A 23,930-nucleotide genomic window follows, 5' to 3' on the forward strand; every position below is an offset into this window, starting at 1 on the left:
TCTAGTTCCAATTAGATTATGAAATAAATATTTACAACTGTAGAAAAAAGAAGGAGAGAGAAGAGAAAGATGAGAGATAAAAAATATATGTGTACAAATATACATTATATTGCATACTGTGTGTGTGTGTTTGGTGGGGGTGGGGGTGATTAAGGCAGGTCCTGCATTATCACCTGGCTCTACTACCTGTTTTATGTATTATAGAGGCCCTCTGTGTGTTAAAATTAAGAAAGTAATAGGTGAAGGCCCATAACAACACCTGACATGCAAATGTGTTACATCCATCCATCTGTGCAGTTTTTGGGGGTGCTGGTCCTGATCCCAACTAATATTGGGTGAGAGGAAGCGTTCAGGTAACCACAGTGTCAAATTCTGTTACATACGAGAAGATTCAGTTGTGTAAGCTAAAACTTCTAAAATCTAAAATAAGAAAATTATGTCTAAATACAGTCCTGATATATTATTGTCAGGTGTTGCAGGGAAGAAAGTGTTTTTTTCCCATAAAAAAATGCAGTGTATGCATCGGTATAAGCTTGTGATCATAAAATTGACATATCTGATATATTAGACAGTATCTTAAGCACTTTGCAATATATTTTCAGTCATTTGAATTATTTCACTGTTGTTTGGGTGTATTTCTGTCAGCTACCATCTCATGTTCTGAATTATTTTTGTTAAGTTGTGAAGTTGCGATCACTGTTTGGTCTGGAGAATCTGGAGAGATCTTCAAAACCAAAATCAGTCACTTCAGTCAAGAATTTCCTGACAAATATACAGCTGCACTACAACCATTTTTTTTTATCATGTTTGAAATAAGGCCTCAAAAAGGATGAAGAACAGTCACAGACCTATTCTGATTTCTATTTCTGTGTGTTTTTACCTGAAGTAAAGTGCATTAGGGCTGCAACTAACGAATATTTTCATTATCAAGTAATCTGTTAAGATATTCAGTTTACTGTTGTAGAAGACTTAAAAAAAACTGAAAATATTCACATTTAAAAAGCTGGAAACAGAGAATTTGGAAATTTTCTTCTTTAAAAAATGACTCAAATGATTAATTGATTATCAAAATAGTTCACAATTAATTTAATAGTTGCCAACTAATTGATTAATCGCTGCAGCTGTAAAGTGTATTCTTAAAACAGATTGTAATAATAATAATAATAATAAACTTTATTTATATAGGCCTAGCACTTTTCAAAAACAAGTTTACAAAGTGCTTCACAGACATAAAAACAGAAAATACACAATGCAATTACATATTAAAAAGTTACAATGCAATAAGAAATGGAAACAAAGATAAAAGACAATGAAAAATCTTAAGAATAAATAAGTGTAAAAACATAAAACAAAAGAAGGAACAATACTAGAAGACACAACTAGTATTGTTCTACTTCACTACTAGAATAACACCAGAAGGTAAACGCTGCACACATAACAGCTGGACACACACACACACACACACACACACACACACACACACACACACACACACACACACACACACACACACACACACACACATACACACACACACACACACTTAAAACTTGAACCCGTGTAAACATCCACTTTTTCTCATCCTAAAACCAGACTGGGACTCAGGAACCGGAAACACAGCACCACGTGACTTTCCAGCTCCGTTTTCCCGCCCGCGTTCGTAATGACTTCTTTAGTATCCGGAAATAGCAGCAGAGTGACATCTCTGTCCTCCAACACCGTCACAGTTTGTGCTGCATGCAGATAAAGTGTTTGTATTTCAGGAGGAGACACCTTTAGTACAGCTGCAGCAGAGGTGGACCAGACTGCTGCGGCTCCACCACAAGATCCGAGTTTACTGATTAAAAAGAAAAAGAAAAGCTCAGCGAGTTTCGTTTCGGATGTAAAACAAGAGTCTGCAGCCTGTCTGTCGTCGCCGTCTGCTCAACATTCAAAAGTTCCTCACTGGAAAGACAGGTAGCTAACGATGATGATGATGATGATGATGATGATGATGATGATAGCCCCCTTATATCCTAAATGTTATTATTGTTCTTACCAAAGCAGGTCTACGGATTGTGGACTTCCACCTTCTAACAACAATCCCCCCAAATACATTTTAAAGGCAGCTTCCAAAAGCCTGGTATATATTTTTTAATTAAATTTAAGATTTAGAGCCACATCAGGGTGATTAGCTGGAAATGTAATGAATCCCTGAGCTTTGGTGGTACAATTAAAAATTGCAGACATTCAACTATCACTTGTTTGCTCCATTGTGTTTACTTCATGTGACTCTACCTACACTGTTTCTCTCCAATGAAAGGCTGTTATGTATCTCATTTTGTAAAATATAACTGGACACCAACTGAATGGTGAAGCTAATTAGTGGTCCAGGACTAAAATGTCAAAACTGTTAAATTGGTAAGACTAGGCACGTTTATTTGTATAGCACATTTCAACAATAAGGTAATTCAAAGTACTTTACAGAGAGCATAAAAAGGCATTAAGACAGAATATAAAATACATTTAAATACAATTTTAAAAAGTGTTAAATTGGAAATAAAAAGAAGCTAAAATAGAATAAGACAGAGATTAAAAGTTACAATGCAGTGTACGATATTAACCCTAATAAAAGGCAGCAGCAAACAGAAAAGTCTTCAGCTGTGATTTAAAAGACCTGAAGTTTTCTGGGAGTTTGTTCCAGATAAATGGTGTAAAATATCAAGCAGAATGACACATGTCCTCCACAAGATAACTTATTCAGTCTGTTCAGTATTAAAAACAACACGACAAGCTTTTCAATTTAGAGAAAATAATATTTTCAGTCAGTTATGAAAATTGTAATTAACTTGCTTGATAAATTAAATCACTTTCAGAAACAGTAGATATAATCTGCTTGGCATCATATGACTGAAAACATCCTCATTGTGTTCTTGTGTCACGTGTGTAGTTCTTCAACTAACAATTATTTTCATTATTGATGAATCTGTTGATTATTTTATTGATTAATCACTTAGTTGTTCGGTGTATAAAATGTAAACGGTGAAACATGTCGATGACTGTTTCCTAAAGCCCAAGATGATGTCCTCAAACTGAAAATATTCACATTTGAAAAGCTGGAACCAGAGAATTTGTACATATTTTTCTTTAAAAAATTACCCCAAATGACTAATCGTTTATCACAATAGTTGCTGAATAATTTAATAGTTTATAGCTAATCGACTGATCTATGCATATGTGTGTGTGTGTGTGATATCTCTGTCTATCCTGGTGTCATCAAGACAAATGAGATTGATTGATTGTATTTGCTCATGAAACAGGGTCAATAGTTTGTGTGAAAATGATCTGAACAGCTAATCGGGTTTGTTGAGAATCGAGATTTGTGGCTTTTTGCGAGCCAAAAAACTAATTTATGTAAAAGTAGTCAATGCAGCCCTCTTATGTAAGCTGGTCACAGTTAACTTACCACAGTATATGTGGCACTGATTGTTTTTCCAAAGTGGGCTGGTGGTTTTTATTTGTAATGAGTTGCTGTTTCCAGCAGGTGGCAGCATAACCTCAGTTATAGCAGCTCTTCTGCTACTGGAGGCAATTTATTATTTTTCATTTGTGTCAGAATTCATTCAGTGTTTTTGTAGCAATGAAAAAACTTCCAAAAGTGGATTTTGTCTTTTCTAAAAATGAGGATTTGGTCACACACAGTTAATCATGCTGACTGATGCTTTGTTTTCAGTTAATGTCCTTTTTTATCTCAAGAAAGGTTAAAACTATCTGTTTTCAAAGACTTTTTCTATAACCAACAAGACTTCAGATCATTAATTGATCAACAAAAAACTAATCAGCACCTATTTTGATAATCGTTTCAGCTTTTTTTAAAGTAAAAATGTGAAACATTTGCTGATTTGCCTCTCAAATGTGAGAATTTGGCATTTTCTCTGTTTTATTTCATTGTAAATTAAATATCTTGAAGTTTTAATCTGTTGATACGACAAAACAAGCAATTTGAAGACGTCATTTTTCACAGTTTTCTTATATTTTATACTCTAAACGATTAATTGAAACGTTAATGAGCAGATTAATTGACAAAATAATAGTTAATTACCCCAGATTATGGGTAGCATTTATTTGTTTTGAATGGCTTTACATTTAATATCATTGTTTTGTGGTACAGAGTGGTCCTGTGTTTCCAGTTGGGATGACTTGAACATGCAGCGTTTACTTTCAGCTCCTTTACTCTTAAAGAATCTATGTGGCTGCATAAATGGTATCACATCCCATTATTGGTAGATTGGTGCTTAATTTAGGGCTGGTACGTCCTCAGAGGGGTAACAGGACAGGAGTCATTAGTTAGACATCGACCCATTGGGCAAAATTAGCTCTCCGCCGCCCTCCTTCCCCTCTGTGTGTGAACAAACAATATACTAACACAAATTAGGACTCGCTGCTTTGTGTCGACTGAGAGTCCAACAAAGATGCTACACAGAGTGATATGTCATTAGTGAGCAGGTGGGGAAAGAGAACATAGAGCTGTTGCCTCTCCAACTAAGTAATGAAGAGGTTTCCATAGTGACCAGGCGGCCTGTTGCCGTCCGTGGTTTGGGGGGCAGCAGAGATCAAAGACTGCTGTTCTCAATTCTGCTGTAAGTGAAGGGTTAAATGCAGGGGTTGCAGGGGGAAAGCCCCTCATTAAACTTAACCAAATCTCCTTTAAGACGCTGACATGTCAGTCCAGAGACGTCAGGTAGATGTTTATTTAACACTCAGAATAAAGTAACAGTGTCGCAGGTTCACGCTGCCGAGAGTCAATAAGGATCTGATCATCTGTCTTGTTATGCTAATTAGTATATTTCTCTTCCTAATAAGGAGAACAATTATTATTATTATTGTTGTTGTTGTTGTTGTTTGTGTTGTATTTTCTATTTTAACATTGAAAATAGGGAAGACATTGTCAGTTGATTAATTGATTAGGTGATTGACAGAAAAGTCATCAACAACAGTTTTGACAAGTTATTTATCAAAGCAAGAATGACAAACATTTTGTGGTTGCAGCTTCTCAAATCTGAGGATTTTCTGCTTTTCTCCTTTTATTTTATTATGAACTTGAATATATTTTGGTTTTGGACTGTTGCTCTGACAAAACAATTTGTAAATTTGAAATTATATATTAAAAATTATTGTTAGTTGCAGCCCTAATCTAAAAGAAATATCAAGTTACTTTTAGACAAGCATGCAAATCAGCCTGTATGCTGGCTGGTTGAATTTCAACTCTGTTGTCATGACTTCAAAGCTCCTCCACACAAATAGTCCACCTACACAAGTGTTTTGACTTCATTTGCATATTTAGACTGTTGACTGATTGACAAACCTCCTCACTCAGCTAGTTGCAACTGTTAGGGCCGGACATCTCGCACCATTTTAATGTCAATAGTACATCCCAGCGTCACTCCACCCAGAGGTGTAATCAGCCAGCAAATGTTGTTGTATTGTTATTGGTTACCTGTGTAAAGGCAGTAGTTTATATTATCATTCCAGGAGTATTTATTGTCAGAGCGCTCTTGTGTAGGTATGTGTGTTGTTAATCAGTAGATATATATATTTATAAAAGTCCACTAGATCACAGTTTTATGAGGTGAAGTCTAATTAACTAAACACTTGTGTGAACTGAGTTCAATCATAATTAACTAATAATTAGTTTCTAATATCTGAAAGGAGACTTGCTGTATATCGTTGAAGTTACCTGTATGTAAGTAGTTTTTTACAAAGTAGAAATGATTATCTGGTTGTTGTTGTTTTTTTTAAAATACTTTTGTTTTTTTCTACTTTACATTTTAGCATTTCAGGCAAGAACTTCTTCTTCGTCAATGAGCAGTAAATGTCGAGCAGATAGTGGTTTTGGTCATTTAAACACGTTGTTGTTTAGACACAAACTTTTTGCCTGCTGCTCTTCGGCAGTGTTTGAGTTTTAGTCCCAGCGTCCGAACTTGTAAAAGGATTACCCATTAGTCTGACTTTTTCGGGGGTTTATGGTGAGCAGCGAGGTGTGCCCAGTGTTGTAGGACAGTCCTAACATATGAGCAGCTACACCCCTGGTGGTCCGGTACTGCGGCACACTGGGCTCAGCTTTTCGACTGGGGAGAGCTGCGAGAACGAGCCGTGTGAAAGGCTGAGCGAGGGGGGCTCTCAAATCCTTTTTAAGCCTTTTGTCATTTATACAGGGATTTATTTGTCATTAAAGAAAAATAACTGCATTTGTGGCACAATTAGGCCTTTATCAGATAAAAAGGTGGATCTTATAGCATTGAGGGCCACTCTTATCTAAAATAACTTTCTGTATGCCTGTGCATAAAACTTTTTTTTGCATTTTTCTGGATGTAAATTTTTTAATATTGCACAATACCATCTTAAGTTGTTACAGGTTTTTGTCGAAGCATCCTCCATTTTGTCAGCATTGTTCTTCGCTGCTCTGGTTGTTGACTGTTTGCCTGAAAACCTGCTGCTGCCTCCGCTGCACCAGTTTTCTCTACTGCTGGTTTCCTCTAGATCTGCCCCCATGTTGAAGCTGCGTCTCTCTTTTATCAGTAACTAACATTTTTCCAATGGCTCAAGTTTAATGTAGTAAATTCATAGTATTTTGTGGGCCGGACCACTGTTGAGTCTGCACTACACCATCTGTGTGGGACCTTAATAACTGGGCTGGTGATTTATTGCCTGTACTCAGCAGTGTCTTTTTTAGAGGAGCCCAGACAAAAGGCAAGACCCTCACCATCCCGCTGTTTTTTAATAGTTCTTTAGGATGTGCAAGGGAGGAAAAAAAACACAGTGGTAATGTGGGGGTTCCAGCCTTAAAGGAGGTAAAGAAGATTGAGTGCCTGAAATGAAAACAGAGATTTTCAAGATTCCAGGAGGCAAAAGCTACATCTGTTTTAAGCTAGCTAATTTTCTTTAAATGTTAATGTAGCAATTGGGGGAAAAAAAGCTTAAAGGCCACAACCACCCATCACTTTCTGGCTGTATTTCTGCTCCGTAAGCCTTCAGTGACCCCTCTGTTCGTCTCCCGGCTCCTCCGGAGGGCGATAAGGTGCTGCTGGAGAAAAGCTCGTCTTATCTCCCTGCTGCCCTCTGAAGCAGTCATGTTTTATGGGTTGTAGCTCTTTTGTTTCCTTGTTCGCTGCCTCTCCCTGATCACTCACACTCATTCCTCATAGAAGTTGTTTGAAGGCCTAGAATAGCTTTGGAAAAGAAGCCCTCCACCCCCTCCTCCTTCTGTCTCCTCTTCTTCTTCTTCTACTCCTCTGTTCCCTCTTTATTGAATCCTGCCTCCGTATCATTTATCTCTGCACCCCCCTCCCACTCTCTTTTTCCTCAGTCTGAGGGGGCCGTTAGGGGGCATCCTCTTTTCTCTCCCAGCTGGGTTTGTTGACACACAGTCAATCTACGGTTCCCTTTCACCTCTACCACCCCTCTTTTTAAGGCTCACCCTCCACCCCCCTCGGCTATACCCTCCGCTTTCCCTGAACAGTAAAGCTGCCACAGCTGTGGACTGTATTAGCATAGCTGCTGAGCAGCAAAGGGGGGTTGCTAAATATATTGCAGCCATTACCTTTTGTTCAGCAGTTGACAGTTTTAAAACATTTCAGCTTCTCTCTGTGCAAAGGGGATGAACAGAAAGGATGCCACGATAATTTCAGTGTAACAGCTTTTTAAATATGGGTGGAGGGAAGGGAGGGAGGCAAATGAAAAGCAAATCACTGAAAGCAAGGCAATGACTAATTAGAGCAGGTAGAAAAACAAAGCAAAAAGCTTCGATTTTACATTTTGCACATTAAAGAAATAAAAAAACATTTTCAATTTTCAAATGTCATTCGGGCAAATCTTGCTTTAAGCTGATAGCACGGAGGAAATGAATCTTGTATGACGACTCATAAACAGTGATTAATGTTTCATTTAGGCTGAATGATTTGTTTGTTTTCTTGCTGTCAACAGGTGTTGGAATGAACAGGTCCAGGTCCAGCTGGGATAAAAAAGCCCCTCAACCTCCAGTCACTCGGCTAACCCGCAGCTCCAGCTCCCAGGCCAGGCACAGCGACCCCGCAGAGCTCCAGGACTCCGGGCCGAGCCCGTATGGAAAACAACGCAAGAAGCAGACGGACTCAGCTCTGGCCCGGGACCTCAGCCAGATGAGTGTGAGCGGACAAGACGGTGTACCTACAAGGTGAGGAAACATTAGAGAGACTGTTTATATGAAATATTTCTGACTCTGCCTCTAGATGTTGCTCATAGCAGAGAAATGCTATCATGTGCCTTTTCTTGGCCTCCTCTCCAGTAAAGGAAAGATGTCCAAAGGTCCTCAGCCTACTGGGTCCAGGTCCCGGGGCGGTCTTGCCTCTGTGTCTCGGCTGGTGAAGCTTGGCCGCTGTAAGAATGTGGTTGTGGTAGCCGGAGCAGGGATCAGCACCGCCAGTGGAATACCAGACTTCAGGTCGGTGTCTGCAGGGTCTGTGCTCTCTGCAGCCTCCTCTTCATCTCTCTCTCTTCTATACGAGTCCTTGAATATTTTCATTGTGCTCTGTTCAGTTCCTTTTCTAAAACTGAAGTGTAAACCTGCTTAGTCGTTATAGAAACTGTCCAGCAACATACTGGCTCTGGTTTCCTTGGTTAAGTGTGTCAAAAGAGCTATTAATCCCTGGGAACAATTATTGAGAAAGACACTTATTGTTTGCTGCTCTTCAATGAAGGCTTGTACTGAAATGCCCAAAATGAACATGTAAAAATGTTTGTACTTCCCCGTCTTCAGAACTCCAGGAACAGGTCTTTATGCCAACGTGGAGAAGTACAACATCCCTTACCCAGAAGCTATTTTTAACATCGACTACTTCTCCAACGACCCGCAGCCTTTCTTTTCTCTGGCCAAGGCGCTGTATCCTGGCAGCCACAGGCCCAACTACATACACTACTTCATCCGCATGCTTCATCACAAAGGCCTGCTGCTCCGAATGTACACGCAGAACATTGACGGACTGGAGAAAGGTGAGTGAGATGTTAAAGGGAACAAAAAATCAGCCAGAAATAGATCTTTACATGAAACTGTGTCAGGCAAGCTGAAAGTACATGAAGTTTTTTCATTACAGAGTAGAAACTTGCACAATAAATGATGCGATCCAAATACAAACCCAATCCTCTAATTACTTATCTTCAAGCAAAAAATATATTTTTTATGTAACCAAACGTATCACAATTAACTGCAAACAGAAACAATTGAAGACGGTGCCATTTACTTTGTTTTTTTTTGATTAACTTTTTAAAATTTATTCTAATTATTTATCAATGACAACACACATGAATTACCTTCAAAATTGTGTAAGTGTAGGTGTCAGAATTAGCCAAAGTGCTAGTTTTCTTCTGCAGTCCCTGGGCAGGTTGATGTTATGCATTAAAAGAAACAACGCATACAAAAAGCAGAACATCACAGCTCATAAATCGAAGCAGAAGAGACTCGTATTCAGTGTGACATTCAGAACATTCAGAGTAAAAATACAATAACATGAAGGGATGTTTGTAGAAGACTCACCTGAAATGTTTACTTCTCACCACTGGTTACAATGACAAAATATCTAGTGACTAACACATACTGGGATGCCAGTTTAACCCATTTAACCCTCAAACTTTTTTTAAAATGTTTTACTGCTGATGTGTTGTTCTGAACCACATGAAAAGTTTGTAGAAAAACAATAAAGCAGCTCTTGTGAACATTTAGTCAATGAACGCATCACCTCAGAGATGTGTGTTCATTGTTTCTCTTTTACACCACCAGTAGTCGTGCACTTCTGACACTTTCAGGTGTTCACATTGACTGCCTTTCATCTAGCCCACCAGTGACGGTCTGTTTGTTTGCTGAAGTGGATGACCCTGTTTGCTATGAATGTCCTTCATAATATTTAATAACTTTCCTCACAGTTTGTGGCATCCCAGATGACAAACTTGTGGAAGCTCACGGTAGTTTTGCTACAGCTTCCTGTCACCTGTGCTACACTCCGTACCCTGCTGAGGAGGCTAAGGTACACTTAGTCATTGATCTGAAACCATTCATATTTCAACACAGTGCCTCATTGCATTTGATACCACATTGATGCTTCCTTCATTTGTGTCTGTCTCACAGCACGCCATAATGAATGACAACGTCCCCATATGCACATTCTGCGCCGCAACAGTCAAACCTGACGTTGTGTTTTTTGGAGAGGACCTTCCACAGAAGTACTTCCTCCACACTGAAGACTTCCCCAAAGCAGACCTGCTAATCATTATGGGCACCTCTTTACAGGTGGACAATAGCATTTTTAATGTCTTTATGAATTTAAATTGGTTTCTAGCACATTTCTTTGGCAGGTAAATCTTAAGTTCACTTATATCTGAACAAAAATTCAATGTTTTATAGATTGAGCCTTTTGCCAGCCTGGTGAATACGGTGCGCTCCACTGTGCCACGTCTCCTGCTGAACCGGCATGCTGTGGGTCCGTTTGAGAAGGTCCCACTGCGGAGAAACGACCACATGGAACTGGGTGACCTGGCGGACACAGTCCGGAGATTTGCTGAAATGCTCGGCTGGAGCAACGAGATCGAAGAGCTGATGAGTCAGGAAACAGTGGTGCGTTCCTTCTTAAGCTCTAGGCTCTTAGCTGTCTAACGACTCTTCTGGGGTTCTTTATTTTTCTTTATTAGTTATTTATTTATTTTTTTACTACATTTAGAACTGTGTAAAATTGAAAGGTAAAGACAACACAGCTTAAAAGGCTCTATTGAGAGGATTGACCATGGCAATAATTATCCTCACTGCAGAGCTTCACCACATCAGTAAGCAGCTCTCCATCAGTGAGCGGACAGATGCCTTGCCAGAGCACCTCGAACAGCCTGATGAGCAGAGGAGCATCAGAGCCTCAGGGCAGGATGGAGACATCCAGGTCCAGACCAGGAGCTCAAACAGCAGCCAGCAGCGGCAGCGAGGAGACGGACTCTGAGACGGACAGCAAGAGCACTGCATCCTCCAGCCCGAGCAACTGATGCCGCATGTTTCATAAAATAAGACACTGGAAAAGGTTTGAGACAGTTTCCTCTCCTTTGTTCGCAGTAAGACTGTTCTCCGGTATTCTGTACACACACAATGTTTTATCTAATGGATTTCAATGTGTGCATTTAAGTGGCACAGTGTGTGAGATGTTCATATGTACAAATAAAAAAAAAAATCATATCAAAGACAGTTTGTCAAGCTCAACAAGCGTATTTAAGCACTTATTATGGAGGAAGGGTCCATCCAGAACACTAGTCAATGTTTCAGCCCTGTCCAAATGTTTCTGCATGTGTTCTTAAACAGACGCCAGCAAATGTGTTCATGTTTTATATCAGTACAACACTGTATTTGAAACAATATTTAATAAAGGTTTTGTGTAATTTGCACTTCTTCTGTCCTTCTATAAAGGTCCATGTTGTGTTACGAGTACAAAAAGACAACTTTTATTCAGTTTATTCAGTTCAGTGGAAGCCTCACTACATAAAATAAGTGTGGTGATATTTACAGTGTTTAATTGTGCAAAAACATTTTTCCCCATAACATATTTTTTCCAGATGGAGAGGTGATCAACATGCAATTTCAATATATCCCACTATGACGGGGGGAATATGCATCAACACAGGAGCTCAGAAGAAACAAAGTGGTCACTGAAGGGTTTGATAATTTATCATGTTCATCTGCTGTCAGCAGAACTCAACCCAGTTAATCTGTGGGAGATTTAACACGTTGCTTTCCAACAACATCAAAATACCAAATGATGGAAGGAATATCTTTGATTTTTAGTGTTTCATCCTTCTAATAGAGTTCAAATGACATGGAGCACTAAAGCTGTTCTGTCACCTTGCCACAACTGTTTTTTTTTTTTTTTTTTTTACTTCATAATCCATCTGCATATCTGACCTTTCATGGCTCCAAACATCCGATTAGTGACATGAAATTCAGGTGGGTGTCTCAAAATGTTGAGTCAGAAATTCTGTGAAGCCAAATTATTTTAATCTTCCTGTTATCTTACTGATCTTAATTCTTCCTGTATGAGCGGCCAGTGGAGGTGATTCACAAGTCAGGTGAAAAATGCTCATGATTATTCACTATTTAATAAGTGAACCTGTATAATGCAACAAAAGGTTTTCTCTGGTTAATATTCAGGCAAATTCACTAGATTGTAATCTGCAATAAAATGACTTTCTAACAACAAATGAGTCTGTAATCCAAAACAGGGTTTCAAGTGACCCAAGCTGTTGTGAAGTCGTCACGAACCATGCAGCTGACTTCAGCAACCAGCAGTCTTTACACTTAATCACTGAGGAAATATTACTTTGTTTATACATAGATTATCCTTGTGGATTTATATAAAACCAGGAAAAAAATTGCATTTCTGAGAACGGACTGAACATCATGCAGATTTGGCAAAAAGTACATGGATTATAGAACAATCACTTCAGGTTGCACATTTCTTTGTCCTCAACAGGTAGAAAACAATCTGTTTACCATCATCCACCACAGGAACATGATGCATCTCTCTATTTAAACAAGTATTCATGTTGTCAGTGAGACAAAAGTGAGGCAACAAGCCCTGAATTCAGAAATAAACGGACTAACTGTCGTGCAGCATTCACTGATAATAACAGCCAATATAGACTCACTCTGAGCTGCAACTTTAAACTATCCACACTGACGCTGCCTGATTTCTAAATATACATCAATCCTGTTCACTCTGGACAGGCGCTGTGACATTAAGGTTCACCGTGAACAGTTCTTACTATGATTTCATGTTTAGTGTGTGTGTGTGTGTGTGTGTGTTTAACCATCTAGCAATACAAAGACTGAACAAAATCATCATGTAGCAGAAAATCTAAAAAAAACAAAGTGAAAAACAGAAGCACATGATAAGGAATGATTATTCAGACCCAATTACACTTTAAACAAACCATGACAACAGTGCTTTCAGTGAGATACACCTGATTGCATCAAAATTATATTATTACGTCTATCTTCTCAATTTAGGAAAGGTAAAATAAATGATAAAGGTGCAACAGTAACCAAGGAGGCCTCCTACACATTGTGGTGCCATTGCAAAGTCTTCCTGCCACGTGTTAAGTCCACTTCCGCTTTGGAGAATGGCTTACGGCTACAACGGGGCCCCTCGGAGTCTCCTGTGAAATGTTCAGCTGTGTCCCACTTCAGGGGCTGGATCCTCAGAGGTCAGTAGGTCTGTCCCATTTCAACACCTCCTCTGAATAAGGCTGAGAAACGAAGCCTCGCTTGGCTTACTATTTCCTTCTTTGAGGCAACTGGTGTAGTTTTTGCCCTCAGTGTCCTACAATCAATTTCTCAACAGTCAATTGTTTAATGACGCATTCAAGTGACCTTTGTCAACTTGTAAAATATCAATTGACAACGTCGCATTTACCAGATTCTGTGTTTGCATTGAAGTGTTCATCATTTACAGGTAAATATCACTTGAACTTGACCATAGCACACACATTATTTACACTGCCTGGTCAAAATAATAGATGACAGGTATAAATGTACATATAAAGAAAAGTAATATAGATATATTTTTTCAACTTGATACACTATTTTTTGTTCAGCATGTTACAGTAAAAAGTTACAACTCATAATGTGATCATGGAACAAGTTACCACAGTTATCTAAACTTTGTCGACCAATTTAGAGCCTAAGTCCACTATTGGTTTTGGTCTCTGTGAGAACAGAAGTTCAACAAAAGATCTGCACACTTCTGATAGCTGCCATTCACTTTAATTTAATAGAGAGTAATTTATTGGGAGCTGTTAGTAGAGCGTGTGGATCTTTTGTCTGACTTTTTGATCCAGCACCTGTGAAGGTTTTTTGGTGACAGCTCTACACTCTGTTCCTGTGACAGAGTCATTTAAGAAGGAGGCACGGGTTCGGCCCAGCTTTCAGGTCCTCTGCAGAACCCATCTTTCCTGATCTTTTGAAGGATCCAGCCCTTAAAATGCGACACAGCTTTTAATTTGTTGGGGGCCCAGTGGGCTTCACCTGGAAAAAGTGGCGTAGATGTGCAATGCACTAGTCAGAGTCTGATCCTGAGTTGTCTCCAGGTGGATCGCAAAGAGTTTCTTCAAGAGGTGCTAACGTCCCGTCCGGCCGGACGCCCATGGGCCGAATCACATTCTGCCTGTGGACAAAAACATTAGACGTCTTCAGAAAGCAAAAGATATTCACTTGCTCCATGGGGAGGGGTCAGATAGGAAGACTGTTAACTTGTAGATGGACCTGAGTGTCATGTATGTTTAAAAAGTAAACAGGATTCGTAGACAAAACCCAACTGTGCTCAAACCCTTTGTATCCATCAACAGTCTTAAGAGGGGTTTCATTTGTACATCTTTACTCTCATACATCCAGAACTTGAGGACCCTCACTCTACAACCCCCACCTCCCCCCTTCATGGACACTCGCTCCTGTCTGGACATCCTCTCACCCACTTGTTCCTCCTCCCCTCCCCTCCTCTCCTGTGGCAGTTTAATTACAGGATCAGCGCTCAGACTAATCTCCTCAAAGCCACGGCTGCCCCTTCATCCTAATCCAATTATACCTGCACTGTGTGTCACCACTCCCCCTAAGATGATTTATCAGAGAATTATCCATCAAAGATTTAAAAAGGACCCATTTGCGTTAATTTAAAAGATTCAAATGTAAATAGCCTGGTAATTCCTGCTAAATCCTGCGTTTAAGTTTAAAAGGAGATGGAGAACTGTGATCTGGTAAAAACTAAAAATATTTTTAGATGTGAAACCTGCCGAGAGTCAGTAATGTATGTAGTAACTTAAGAAATATAGTCTGGTTATCAAACTCTTTTTCCTCAGATGTGAATCTTCATTCCAAGGCTTGATGTCACATATTGAGGACTAACGAGGCGTCTACTGAAAACAAAACAAACAAAAACACAAACCATCATCTCTCCCAATTAAGAGCCAAAAAAACACAAAAAAAACCCTCTTCTCCTCCTCAGCAGTGACAGAGGACTGGGGGTCTGGCAGATGTAAGGGGTGGTGGGGGTGCAGAAAATGTGCTAATTGGAGGACCAGTTAAGCAGTTAGGGGAGCGCATTCTTGCGGGGCTCTGACCGATCTCCTTAGAGTCTGTACTGAGGAGGCACCTCTCCGTCGTCACCACATCTCCTTTACTGAGGAACAGAAGAAAGAGGATGCAGCCTCGGAAAGGAATCTTCCTCTTACAGGCGCACGTGCCTCATTACAGCTCAACCCCCTCTTTGGCTCTACAATGACGAGGTCAGCTTTCTTATGTCTGCACATTTGTTCACCCGTGTCTCTTCCTCTTCGTCCACGTTCCACCCAAATTGCTTTGTCTAGTTGCGCCTCTGTCTCTGTCCACTCCCTGTCTGGCCAATGATTGGCTCCTCAGAATGAGAAGAATAAAGTCAGGACACATGTGTTATTAAAAACCTGAATGTGGCACATAAAGGAACCAGGACCGGCCAGCAGACTCTGTGTGCCAATTAGGTGATAATTAATGGAGCAGTAGTAATGATGCTGCAGTGGCGTGCCGGCAGCTTCCATTTACTCCAGCTGAATGCTGTGCTGTGCTGAAAGTCCGGGCCTAATTGAAGCTGAAGCTAACGGCAAGAGATTCTTCCTTTGATGAATCGGTTGGCAGGGAGCGAGCTCACTGTTACCTTTGTACAGGCATCATGTTTGACTTTGCAGAGGAAACAATAAATAATATGAATACATTGAGCAAGGGGAGCAACAGTTGTTCACAGAGAAAAAGTTCATCATCTTAGTCGAGGCTTTGCAAAGAAAACACAGTTCATTATTTGTCAAAGAATTCTTTGGCATCTTATATCTGTCCTGTTTGTTTGCTTCTTAGTTAGCAGGATATATGATAAACCCTCAGTTTTCTGATACACACAGTACAGGTGACAGATTACGTTACACACAGTGCCAAAAATCTCTTGTTAAAAAGTTCAACTGAAATATGGTGAACTTGGTCCCTGGAACATGTGATACATTTTTGTTGTGGATCTGAATACTGATGCAGATCTAGTATTTCTTATTTCTGCATCTCGACACATGAACTACAGCCTTTGTGTGAATGAAGAGAAGACATCTGGCATCTGTTTGATCTCATGTGTTTGTCACTGTCTATTTTAATGCAGATCAGGATCCTGGTGGAGATTGAAAATTTGGCGTGTCCAGGTGGCGACCATGTCATTAAAACACCCCCTGTTCAAGTCCCATCAGGGACCTTTGTTGCATTTCATCCCTTCTCTCTTTCCTCTCATATCTTTTCACCTCTCTAATGTCCACTATTTAAATGAAACGAACATTTTGAAATATTTATTATCATTAAAATAAACAGTTGGTGGCAGAGGTGTCTGCTCTAAGTGTTTAGTGTATTTACCTTGACAACTTGTCAAACATATAGACAAGTTTCTGGGCTTCATACTCCTTCTGCTCCTCGGTCATCTCTTCAATGGGGTTCGGCATCGGCTCCTCCACGTGACCAGTGATGGGGTTGATGCTGGAACAGAGAAAACGTCATCAAAAGCTGATTTTTTTTTTTAATTATCTTATCAATGCATACAAGGAAATGTGTAAAACAAGTTCACATGAGATTATTAACACTCTAATCTGAGCACTCACAAAGGTTTGGCAGATTTGTATTCCTCTGTGTCTGAGTCTTCATCTTCTGAGTACTGAGTCTCTCCTCTCCCTCCTGCCAGAAGTCCTCGAGCCACCAGGAGTCCTGCTGCGTTTCCGTACCCGGTGTACTTTAACAGGTTGTCCACTAAAAGATGACACCACAAATACACAAAGTTTAAATGTTACATGCTCTTGGCTCTCTCGTTCTCATATTTTCTGATCTGATGTGCCAGAACCCATGTTCCTCCTGTGACCAGACCACTGCTCGCCCCCTCTTACCGCTCTCTTTGCAGAGGACAAAGAGAAACTCTGCAGCCGTCTGCTTCACACCCATGTCCACATGTGTCATAAGGCGAACCAGCTTGTTTCTAATGGCAGTGCCGATCTCCGGCCTGATCTTCACATCTTTCAGTGGGGGAAGTACCTGAGGACGCAGAGATTACAGACAGTTCAGTATTTTTGTCAACCTAAAACATACTGTAGCCGCAGTAGCCTGTAGCTATGAGGTCATTAAAATCTGTTTGAGCAAAGTACTGAAACGTCACAAAGATCCCAGACATGTTCAGCCTTCCAGATAAGAGGTCAATGAAACTCACACAGGGCATCAGAAATGTTTATTGTAATCTGTTGTTTAAACTGATGGCAGCTGCCGTACCTGTGCTTTGATATATCTGCGGATCTCTCTGTGGTGTCTAGATCCTTCAGTCAAAAGGCTGAGTACCGGAGTCAGCCCCTCTTTGTAGTTGGAGCCCTGCTTGGAGTGACACAGACCACAGAGACTTCACAGGCTGCAAAAGCTGGAGCACTGAGTAGATGTCAATCAGCACTAACACACACACTGGTCTCATCTACTATTTGCATTTTAATCAATCGTTTTTTTAAAATCTTTTCTTTACAGTTTCTCTGTATGAAGACATACTCTCAGGTAAAACAAATGGCTTTACTAATACCACAGAAGTTTGTAACAATGCATATTTCCCATCCTTTATCTACTTTCAACTACACAATATATTCAAAATGCCACAAAATATTTATAGAATGACCGGCTGCATCTGAAATGTACATATCTTAGTTTACATGAAAGCTCTAATATATTTCTATTATGTCCTGAATTGTTTTAGGATGTATCAATAATCTTTCATTGTGTGAACAATGCCGCCCATCTGCTCTGCGTTTGCTTCAGAGGATGAACTTTACCTTGTCAATCCTTTTCTCCATGAAGTCAATTAACACCTGTATCGTATCCATGTTTTTCCCGCCATATTTCTCTTGTCCCCCCTGGACAGGCACGTCGATTAACACGTCCAGGCAGGACACAGGCAGGTTATTCAGCAGGTTAATGGCATGGCTAGCGACAAAAATAAAAACAACAACAAAAGATATTTTGAATGATGTAGATCTTTACAAAATTTAAGATACTTTACAGTAGATTCTAAGATGAGACTGGAAAAGAGTCTGTGAAGTTCAAGTACAAACATAAGAGTTTTAAGAAGTGAAGAAGATGAAAGCTTTTGGAACAACAGCTTTTGAAAAGATGAAAGCTTTGGAACATTTTGCCTCGGACAAGTTGTTCCAAAGCCAAGGACCCTTCATGGCAAAGATCCAATCACCTCTCGTTTTTAATCTGCATTTTGGAACAGCATTGATGGGGAACTGCCAGATGACCTCAGGGTGCGATCTGGCTTAAAGGGGTAAAAAGGGGCCTTCAAAAATCATTTTGCCTAACTCCCATCTGTGCGACATTGTTTAATGTGCACTGTCAAGAGAGCAAATGACAGGAAATAAAGTGTTATAATGAGAGTGATATTTGGGTTGTTTACCACTTTCTAACTGTTGGCAGACTGACTTTTATCCAGTTAATCTGAATATTTACATAACTGTTGCCTGAGAAGACATAAAATAGCCAATGAGAGACACATTAATGAGGAAGATTTTGGAGAAGTGAGGACCATTGAAGTTATGAATCTAAAAAGACAAAAAGCTGGTGCACGGGTTAGCTGTATCCTGCCCAGGCCCAATATAACAGGTCTTCCTTGTCACAGCTGCATGGAGAAAAAGTCGTCGTGTAGCCCCACTAGCAGAAATTGCTCTTATCAAACCCACGGCTATGCCAAAAACAATTCAAGCTTAAAGAAATCAAAACAGCATGAATTGTGAAATATCCATAATATCTACTTAATAAGATTGACCAAGCTTTTGTTTAAGTCAACATATTAGTATAACTTTGGTGTTTTCTAAATAAAAACCACATTCCTCCTCCAACCCCCCAGCAAAGTTATGCTGGTCAATGGCCTAAACTCCTGTGACCAGTTCAGCCACTGACTCGACAGGTCATAGCCGTGTCTCAATTCAGGGGCCGCATCCTTCAAAGGACGCAGTCTACAAAAGGCGTGTCCACAGCTTAACCAATCTTAATTTACCTGGCCATGGTCCTCTCTCAGCCTGAGATACATCACATGTAGCGGCAATGAAAAACGGCAAAACAACAACAACAAAAAAAAAAAAATTGAAATTTCTGCCTCCATCTCTAACATTACTAGCTGTGTCCCGATTGTCAACTGCAGCTGTCAAGGTTGCTAGGCGACAGGAGCATCAGTCACTTTTACTGACACTGTTTAAATTTCAGTCTATAGCCTCAGATTCTTGGCATTCCTGCATTAAATTACCATGAGAAGAAGATACTGTTGCAGTATTACGACAGCTAAGAGCCTTTAGAAGATGAAACACCCAACAAGGCTCAAAAGAAACGACTCTGTTTTGCCTGAACTGATTTTCCCACGACGCTGCAGTCTGCTCAGACCGTGGGCTATCGGTCTTAATTTGCGGTAATGCACAGATCCTGAGCGGACACTCAGTGCTTGTCCATTTGGGTGCTTACATGCAAATGACAGCAGGTGATTTTCCACTGACATACAATCTATCTATGTGCGTGCTTTTCTATTCAAATCAGTTTCAAACGACATTTAGACATTCTCGTGGCTCAGCAGCAGCATTCCAGTAAAACACACAATCACCGGTTAATGGGGTCAGGACACACATTTATGTAGGTAAGCTATAAAGCATCATGGGAGACATTTTATGCTTGTTTTGAGTCTTTTCACATGTGCGACTGTGCAGAGTGCCTTAATTCAACGTTTAAGGTGTTGTCAACTAAAAGAGATGAATATATGAAGATGAACAATGAAGCACAGACTTCTCACCTATGTGCTTCCTCTGTTTTCTCCTCTGTCTCAGTCTTTAGCATCAACAGGTGACGCAGGATGGCAGCGATGAGTCGGAACTGGTGGTCATCCTCCTATCAAAACAAGAACATGAATTCTAAGCGAACATTTTCATTGTTCAGAGAAACAATAATGTGAAAAAATACTGAAGCTACAAGGACAGGAGGCTAAAAGCAAAACCTGACTGCCAAAATAGGGACCTTAAAATTTTATGAGGCATCACAACCAGTCTAAAGAGCCAAAAGAGGAGAGCACTGAAGCAGACATAAGTCAAGGCTTTTACTCTGGATTTTAAAAAGGACGTGGGGAGAGGAAGCTGGGATTTCTACATCAAAGCGTCAAACGTGTGTCTAGAAACTAAATTTTGTGTCGTTTGGACTTACATTGTGTTAGATGCCGCCTTTGTGGTCACCTTCAGTCCAAAATGCATGAAATATGGCAAAAATATTTGAAATGTCTTCCTGAACAAGACTGCCAGGTTTGATTTTACAAAAGCAGCTGTAGCTACAAACTACTACATGATCACTACATTATGAAAGATATCAATCACAACCAAAATGTATAATGTGTCTGACACATTGTCCTAAAGCATATATACCACATATCATCCTATTTCATCCACAGGACCATACGTTTTTGGCCTGTGTGTGCATGGAGCCTGTGAAACAGAGAGCGAGTGTGTCATGTACAGTATATGTAGCAGCATGATGCTGGAAAATACTGCTGGTTATACTGGTCTAAAAGGCTGGATTAGATACTGGTGACAGTGACTGATTTGATTCAAAGACATAATTTGATGTATAACTTATGAAATATGTAAACGTTACAAAAAAAAAGGGCATTCTGGTGAGTGTAACCTGCCTAATAATGTCTGTTGTTTCCAATAGTTGTGTATTTCACACTTGAGACAGAAAAACACTAAACCTGCAGAGTGAAAGAACTGCAAAACCAGTTTAATATTGACACACATAAAAAGGACTTGTAAGAAGCTGAGCAATTTCTAAAAAAGGGGGTCAGTGGCGGATAGAGTGGATTGTCTGATACCCAACAGTTGAGTATCAATGTACTGTATCAGTACATGTCTAACTGAGATTTGAGTTGTGACTGATGACATTAACAATTCAGGTGATGCAAACTCGACTTGCTCTCCATACAAATGAAAGTGACACATGTAACTGGCATGCAATGTTACATTTACGTGTAACATCACACACTCTTAGAGAAGACATAACCACAACACACTCACCTCACCACCAGCATTAGACAGCGTGAGGTTGAACAGGGCTTTGAGTGCTTCCATTGCTCGCTCGTTGTCCTCTGCAGGCATGGGCAAGGCCTGCGGATCTGGACGGGCAGCTTCATACGGACCAACCCAGTGTACGTCCAGGGTGTGCTCCAGCACCTCTGTCAGTAGTCTCACCGCATGCCATTCTCTCCTCAAGCTCCCTCTCAAGTCAGATCGCAGGGCAGACAGCAGGAAGAGAAGGCGCAGCGTGAACAGGCCCACCTCGTGGCGCCATGTGCGTGCTGTGCGCAGGTTGGCACACAAGCCATTTGCCAGCTGCACCTCTACACTGACCTGCTGGGCTGCAGAACTGTTGTACACCACGTTGCATAGGCACTTCAAGGCCTCCACCACCACCCTCTCCTCCTCCTCTGACTGGGAGTCTTCCTGAGGGGTTTTCTGGTTGTCACCTCCTTCCTCTCCAGTATGCAGCCTCGCCATCCCACCCAGGATCAGCATGCCCTCCCTGGTGGCTACCGGTGCGAGGACACGCTTGTCTCTGGACAGGATGCGAAGTGTCTCCAGACACGTCCTCTGACAGCTGGGCTGCACCTGCCTGCCAAGCACTGTCAACACACCCTGACACAGCTTCTGTAATGACAGAGTGGGGAGGACTCTCATTTTTAAATACAGGAAGGAGTGCTTTGATCACAATAGCACTGCTTTGATCATTTAAATGCTTACACCTCTACTTACACTCCGCAAGGCTTCTTCCTTTTGATTAAAAGTGAAGGTGTGACTGTTCTGAAACAGAAAAGAGGCTCATTGTAGATACCAACCAACTCTATATTACACATGCCATATTACAAAAAAAACACGACATCTTTGAAACTGATATAAACACCAAAATATGTCCGTGAGACCTCGAAGAAGTAGCTAAAGTTTGGTAAAATATCTGTATGCGCAGTACAAGGAGCAGGCAGCATTAGCATTAGCAGCACTATGTTGGTGTTGTAAACAATGAATTAAGGTCCTGTTTGCCTCATTCAGAGGTTATTTGTAATATGTTTAACGATACAACATTAGCTGTCATGGGACGTCGCCAACAATAGCGTAATTGGCTGGTTTAGTGTAAATGGTTTGCTAACTAAAAGCTAGCTGTTTAGCAAGGTGGCTAGCTAGCTAACGTTAACGCTGCCGTTTGTTTTGGTTGACGTAAAAACGAGCAGAGCACCGACTCACCTCTCGATTAAACTGCAGCAGAAGCGTCTCAATCTCCTCTTCGTTGGCAGTGTCCAGCTGCGACAGGATGTTATTCAAATCCATGGTGGATATCTGAAGAAAACAGATAGTTAGCTCGGTTTCGACGTTACCAATGAGAGTTGAGCAGCTAGCGAGCTAGCTGACAGGCTAGCTGTGTGTGTGTGTGTGTGTGTGTGTGTGTGTGTGTGTGTATGTGTGTGTGTGTGTGTGTGTGTGTGTGTGTGTGTGCTGTCAACAGGGAAACTCCCCTGACTGTCTGCATCTGCTCTCCACTGGGTTTATTCACTGTAATCCAGTTTTAATATGCAGTTTTCAAAAGTATTTATACACTCACATATTCCAAACAGCACATACACATATAGGGTGAATTAGTGTGATGTGGGACACCTGAACTCGATAATTTCTCTTTTTTTTCTACCAAATGTTAGCTAAAGATGAGGACTACTGTCAAATTAAACCTGGAGTGTCATGTAATTTAAATCACGTGACTCCAAGTCATAGATTGGGGCGGTCCAGTCAAAGGTCAGTGGAAAAAGATTTAGAGTAATTTAATGTTAAGGATATAAATTTGTCATAAATGAAGAAATGTTGACAATTGTATCAGATTGTGTTTATGATACATTCATGCATCAAAATATACTATAATATGGTGAACAAATTTTTTATTTCTCAATTTTTCATTGTCCTACTTTGGAAAGTGGTTTGAAATGTGGGACAGCTGGTTTTTACTAATGTGGGACAGTCATATATGTTGTTAAACTGGTGAAACATGCATTCAAGTAGATCAAATGTGCAATACCAATAGTTATTCAGGGGTCTTATTGTAATGCTTAATTTTTAACTTATTTAGGTAGGTTGCAAATTATATTATTACTAATATTTATACATAATATAATACATTACTACACCATCTGTAACAGCAAAAACGTTGTAATTACTGAAATGACTTAGTTTTTATTGTATGAATTAAGGGGATTTAGATCTTTCAGCTTCCCAGTGAGAGTCCCACATTTCAGCCTGAACTGTCCCACATTAGGAAAGGCACGTAATCGGGACAATTTGGCACAAGGAACACTTTTGTATTTGTCATTTCTATTCAGAGTGTGTTATTTGCATTCACTTTCATGTTATGATTAGAAGGGCAGTGAGGTGATTATATCGTACTGAATAAATACAACAGATTTAAGTTTTCACTTTCATAAATATACTCAATTGTTACAATGTGGGAATTTGGGCCTCTTTTCCAGACAAGACACATGAAGCCTATACATGTTTGTAATAAATAGCCAGTGGTGGAAGAAGTATTCAGATCCTTTACTCAAGTACCAATCCAGCAATGTAAAAATACTCCATTACAAGTCAAAGTCCTGCATGAAAAGTCCTACTTAAATATTAGCAAAATGTAGTTAAAGTATTAAAGAAAAAGTATTTGTTAAATTATTAATGCTGAAGCATCAGTGTGTAAGCAGCATGTTACTGTTGTAGCTGCTGGAGGTGGAGCTAGTTTGAACTACTTTATATACAGTTAGCTA

At 40.2% G+C, this 23,930-nt stretch overlaps 2 protein-coding genes across 4 annotated transcripts; one reads left to right on the forward strand and one right to left on the reverse strand.

Moving 5' to 3' along the window:
- The first annotated feature begins 1,679 nt into the window (after window positions 1-1,679).
- Window positions 1,680-11,427, forward strand: si:dkey-103i16.6 (uncharacterized protein LOC557125 homolog). The gene is made up of 8 exons (XM_042411479.1): window positions 1,680-1,956; window positions 7,963-8,191; window positions 8,303-8,458; window positions 8,774-9,006; window positions 9,934-10,034; window positions 10,136-10,297; window positions 10,412-10,621; window positions 10,813-11,427. Exons 2-8 carry the CDS (start codon window positions 7,971-7,973, stop codon window positions 11,032-11,034), a joined length of 1,305 nt encoding a protein of 434 aa, XP_042267413.1. The 5' UTR covers window positions 1,680-1,956; window positions 7,963-7,970; the 3' UTR covers window positions 11,035-11,427.
- Window positions 11,428-11,478: 51 nt separating this feature from the next.
- ric8b (RIC8 guanine nucleotide exchange factor B) lies at window positions 11,479-22,845 on the reverse strand. Of its 3 annotated transcripts, none has more exons than XM_042411478.1 (11): window positions 22,753-22,845; window positions 22,378-22,470; window positions 21,892-21,939; window positions 21,157-21,786; window positions 19,890-19,984; window positions 17,887-18,037; window positions 17,345-17,443; window positions 16,969-17,113; window positions 16,690-16,834; window positions 16,448-16,567; window positions 11,479-14,201 (listed from the first exon to the last, which is right to left on the reverse strand). In XM_042411478.1, the coding sequence occupies exons 2-11, from the start codon at window positions 22,459-22,461 to the stop codon at window positions 14,093-14,095; spliced, it is 1,626 nt and encodes a 541-aa protein (XP_042267412.1). In that variant the 5' UTR covers window positions 22,462-22,470; window positions 22,753-22,845; the 3' UTR covers window positions 11,479-14,092. The 3 variants fall into 3 exon arrangements, with proteins under 3 accessions (XP_042267412.1, XP_042267410.1, XP_042267411.1); XM_042411476.1 differs by having other exon boundaries at window positions 22,733-22,829; XM_042411477.1 differs by having other exon boundaries at window positions 17,345-17,440; window positions 22,733-22,828.
- Window positions 22,846-23,930: the final 1,085 nt, after the last annotated feature.

The sequence above is a fragment of the Thunnus maccoyii genome, chromosome 5 (assembly GCF_910596095.1).
Source record: "Thunnus maccoyii chromosome 5, fThuMac1.1, whole genome shotgun sequence".
NCBI classification, from domain to species: domain Eukaryota; kingdom Metazoa; phylum Chordata; class Actinopteri; order Scombriformes; family Scombridae; genus Thunnus; species Thunnus maccoyii.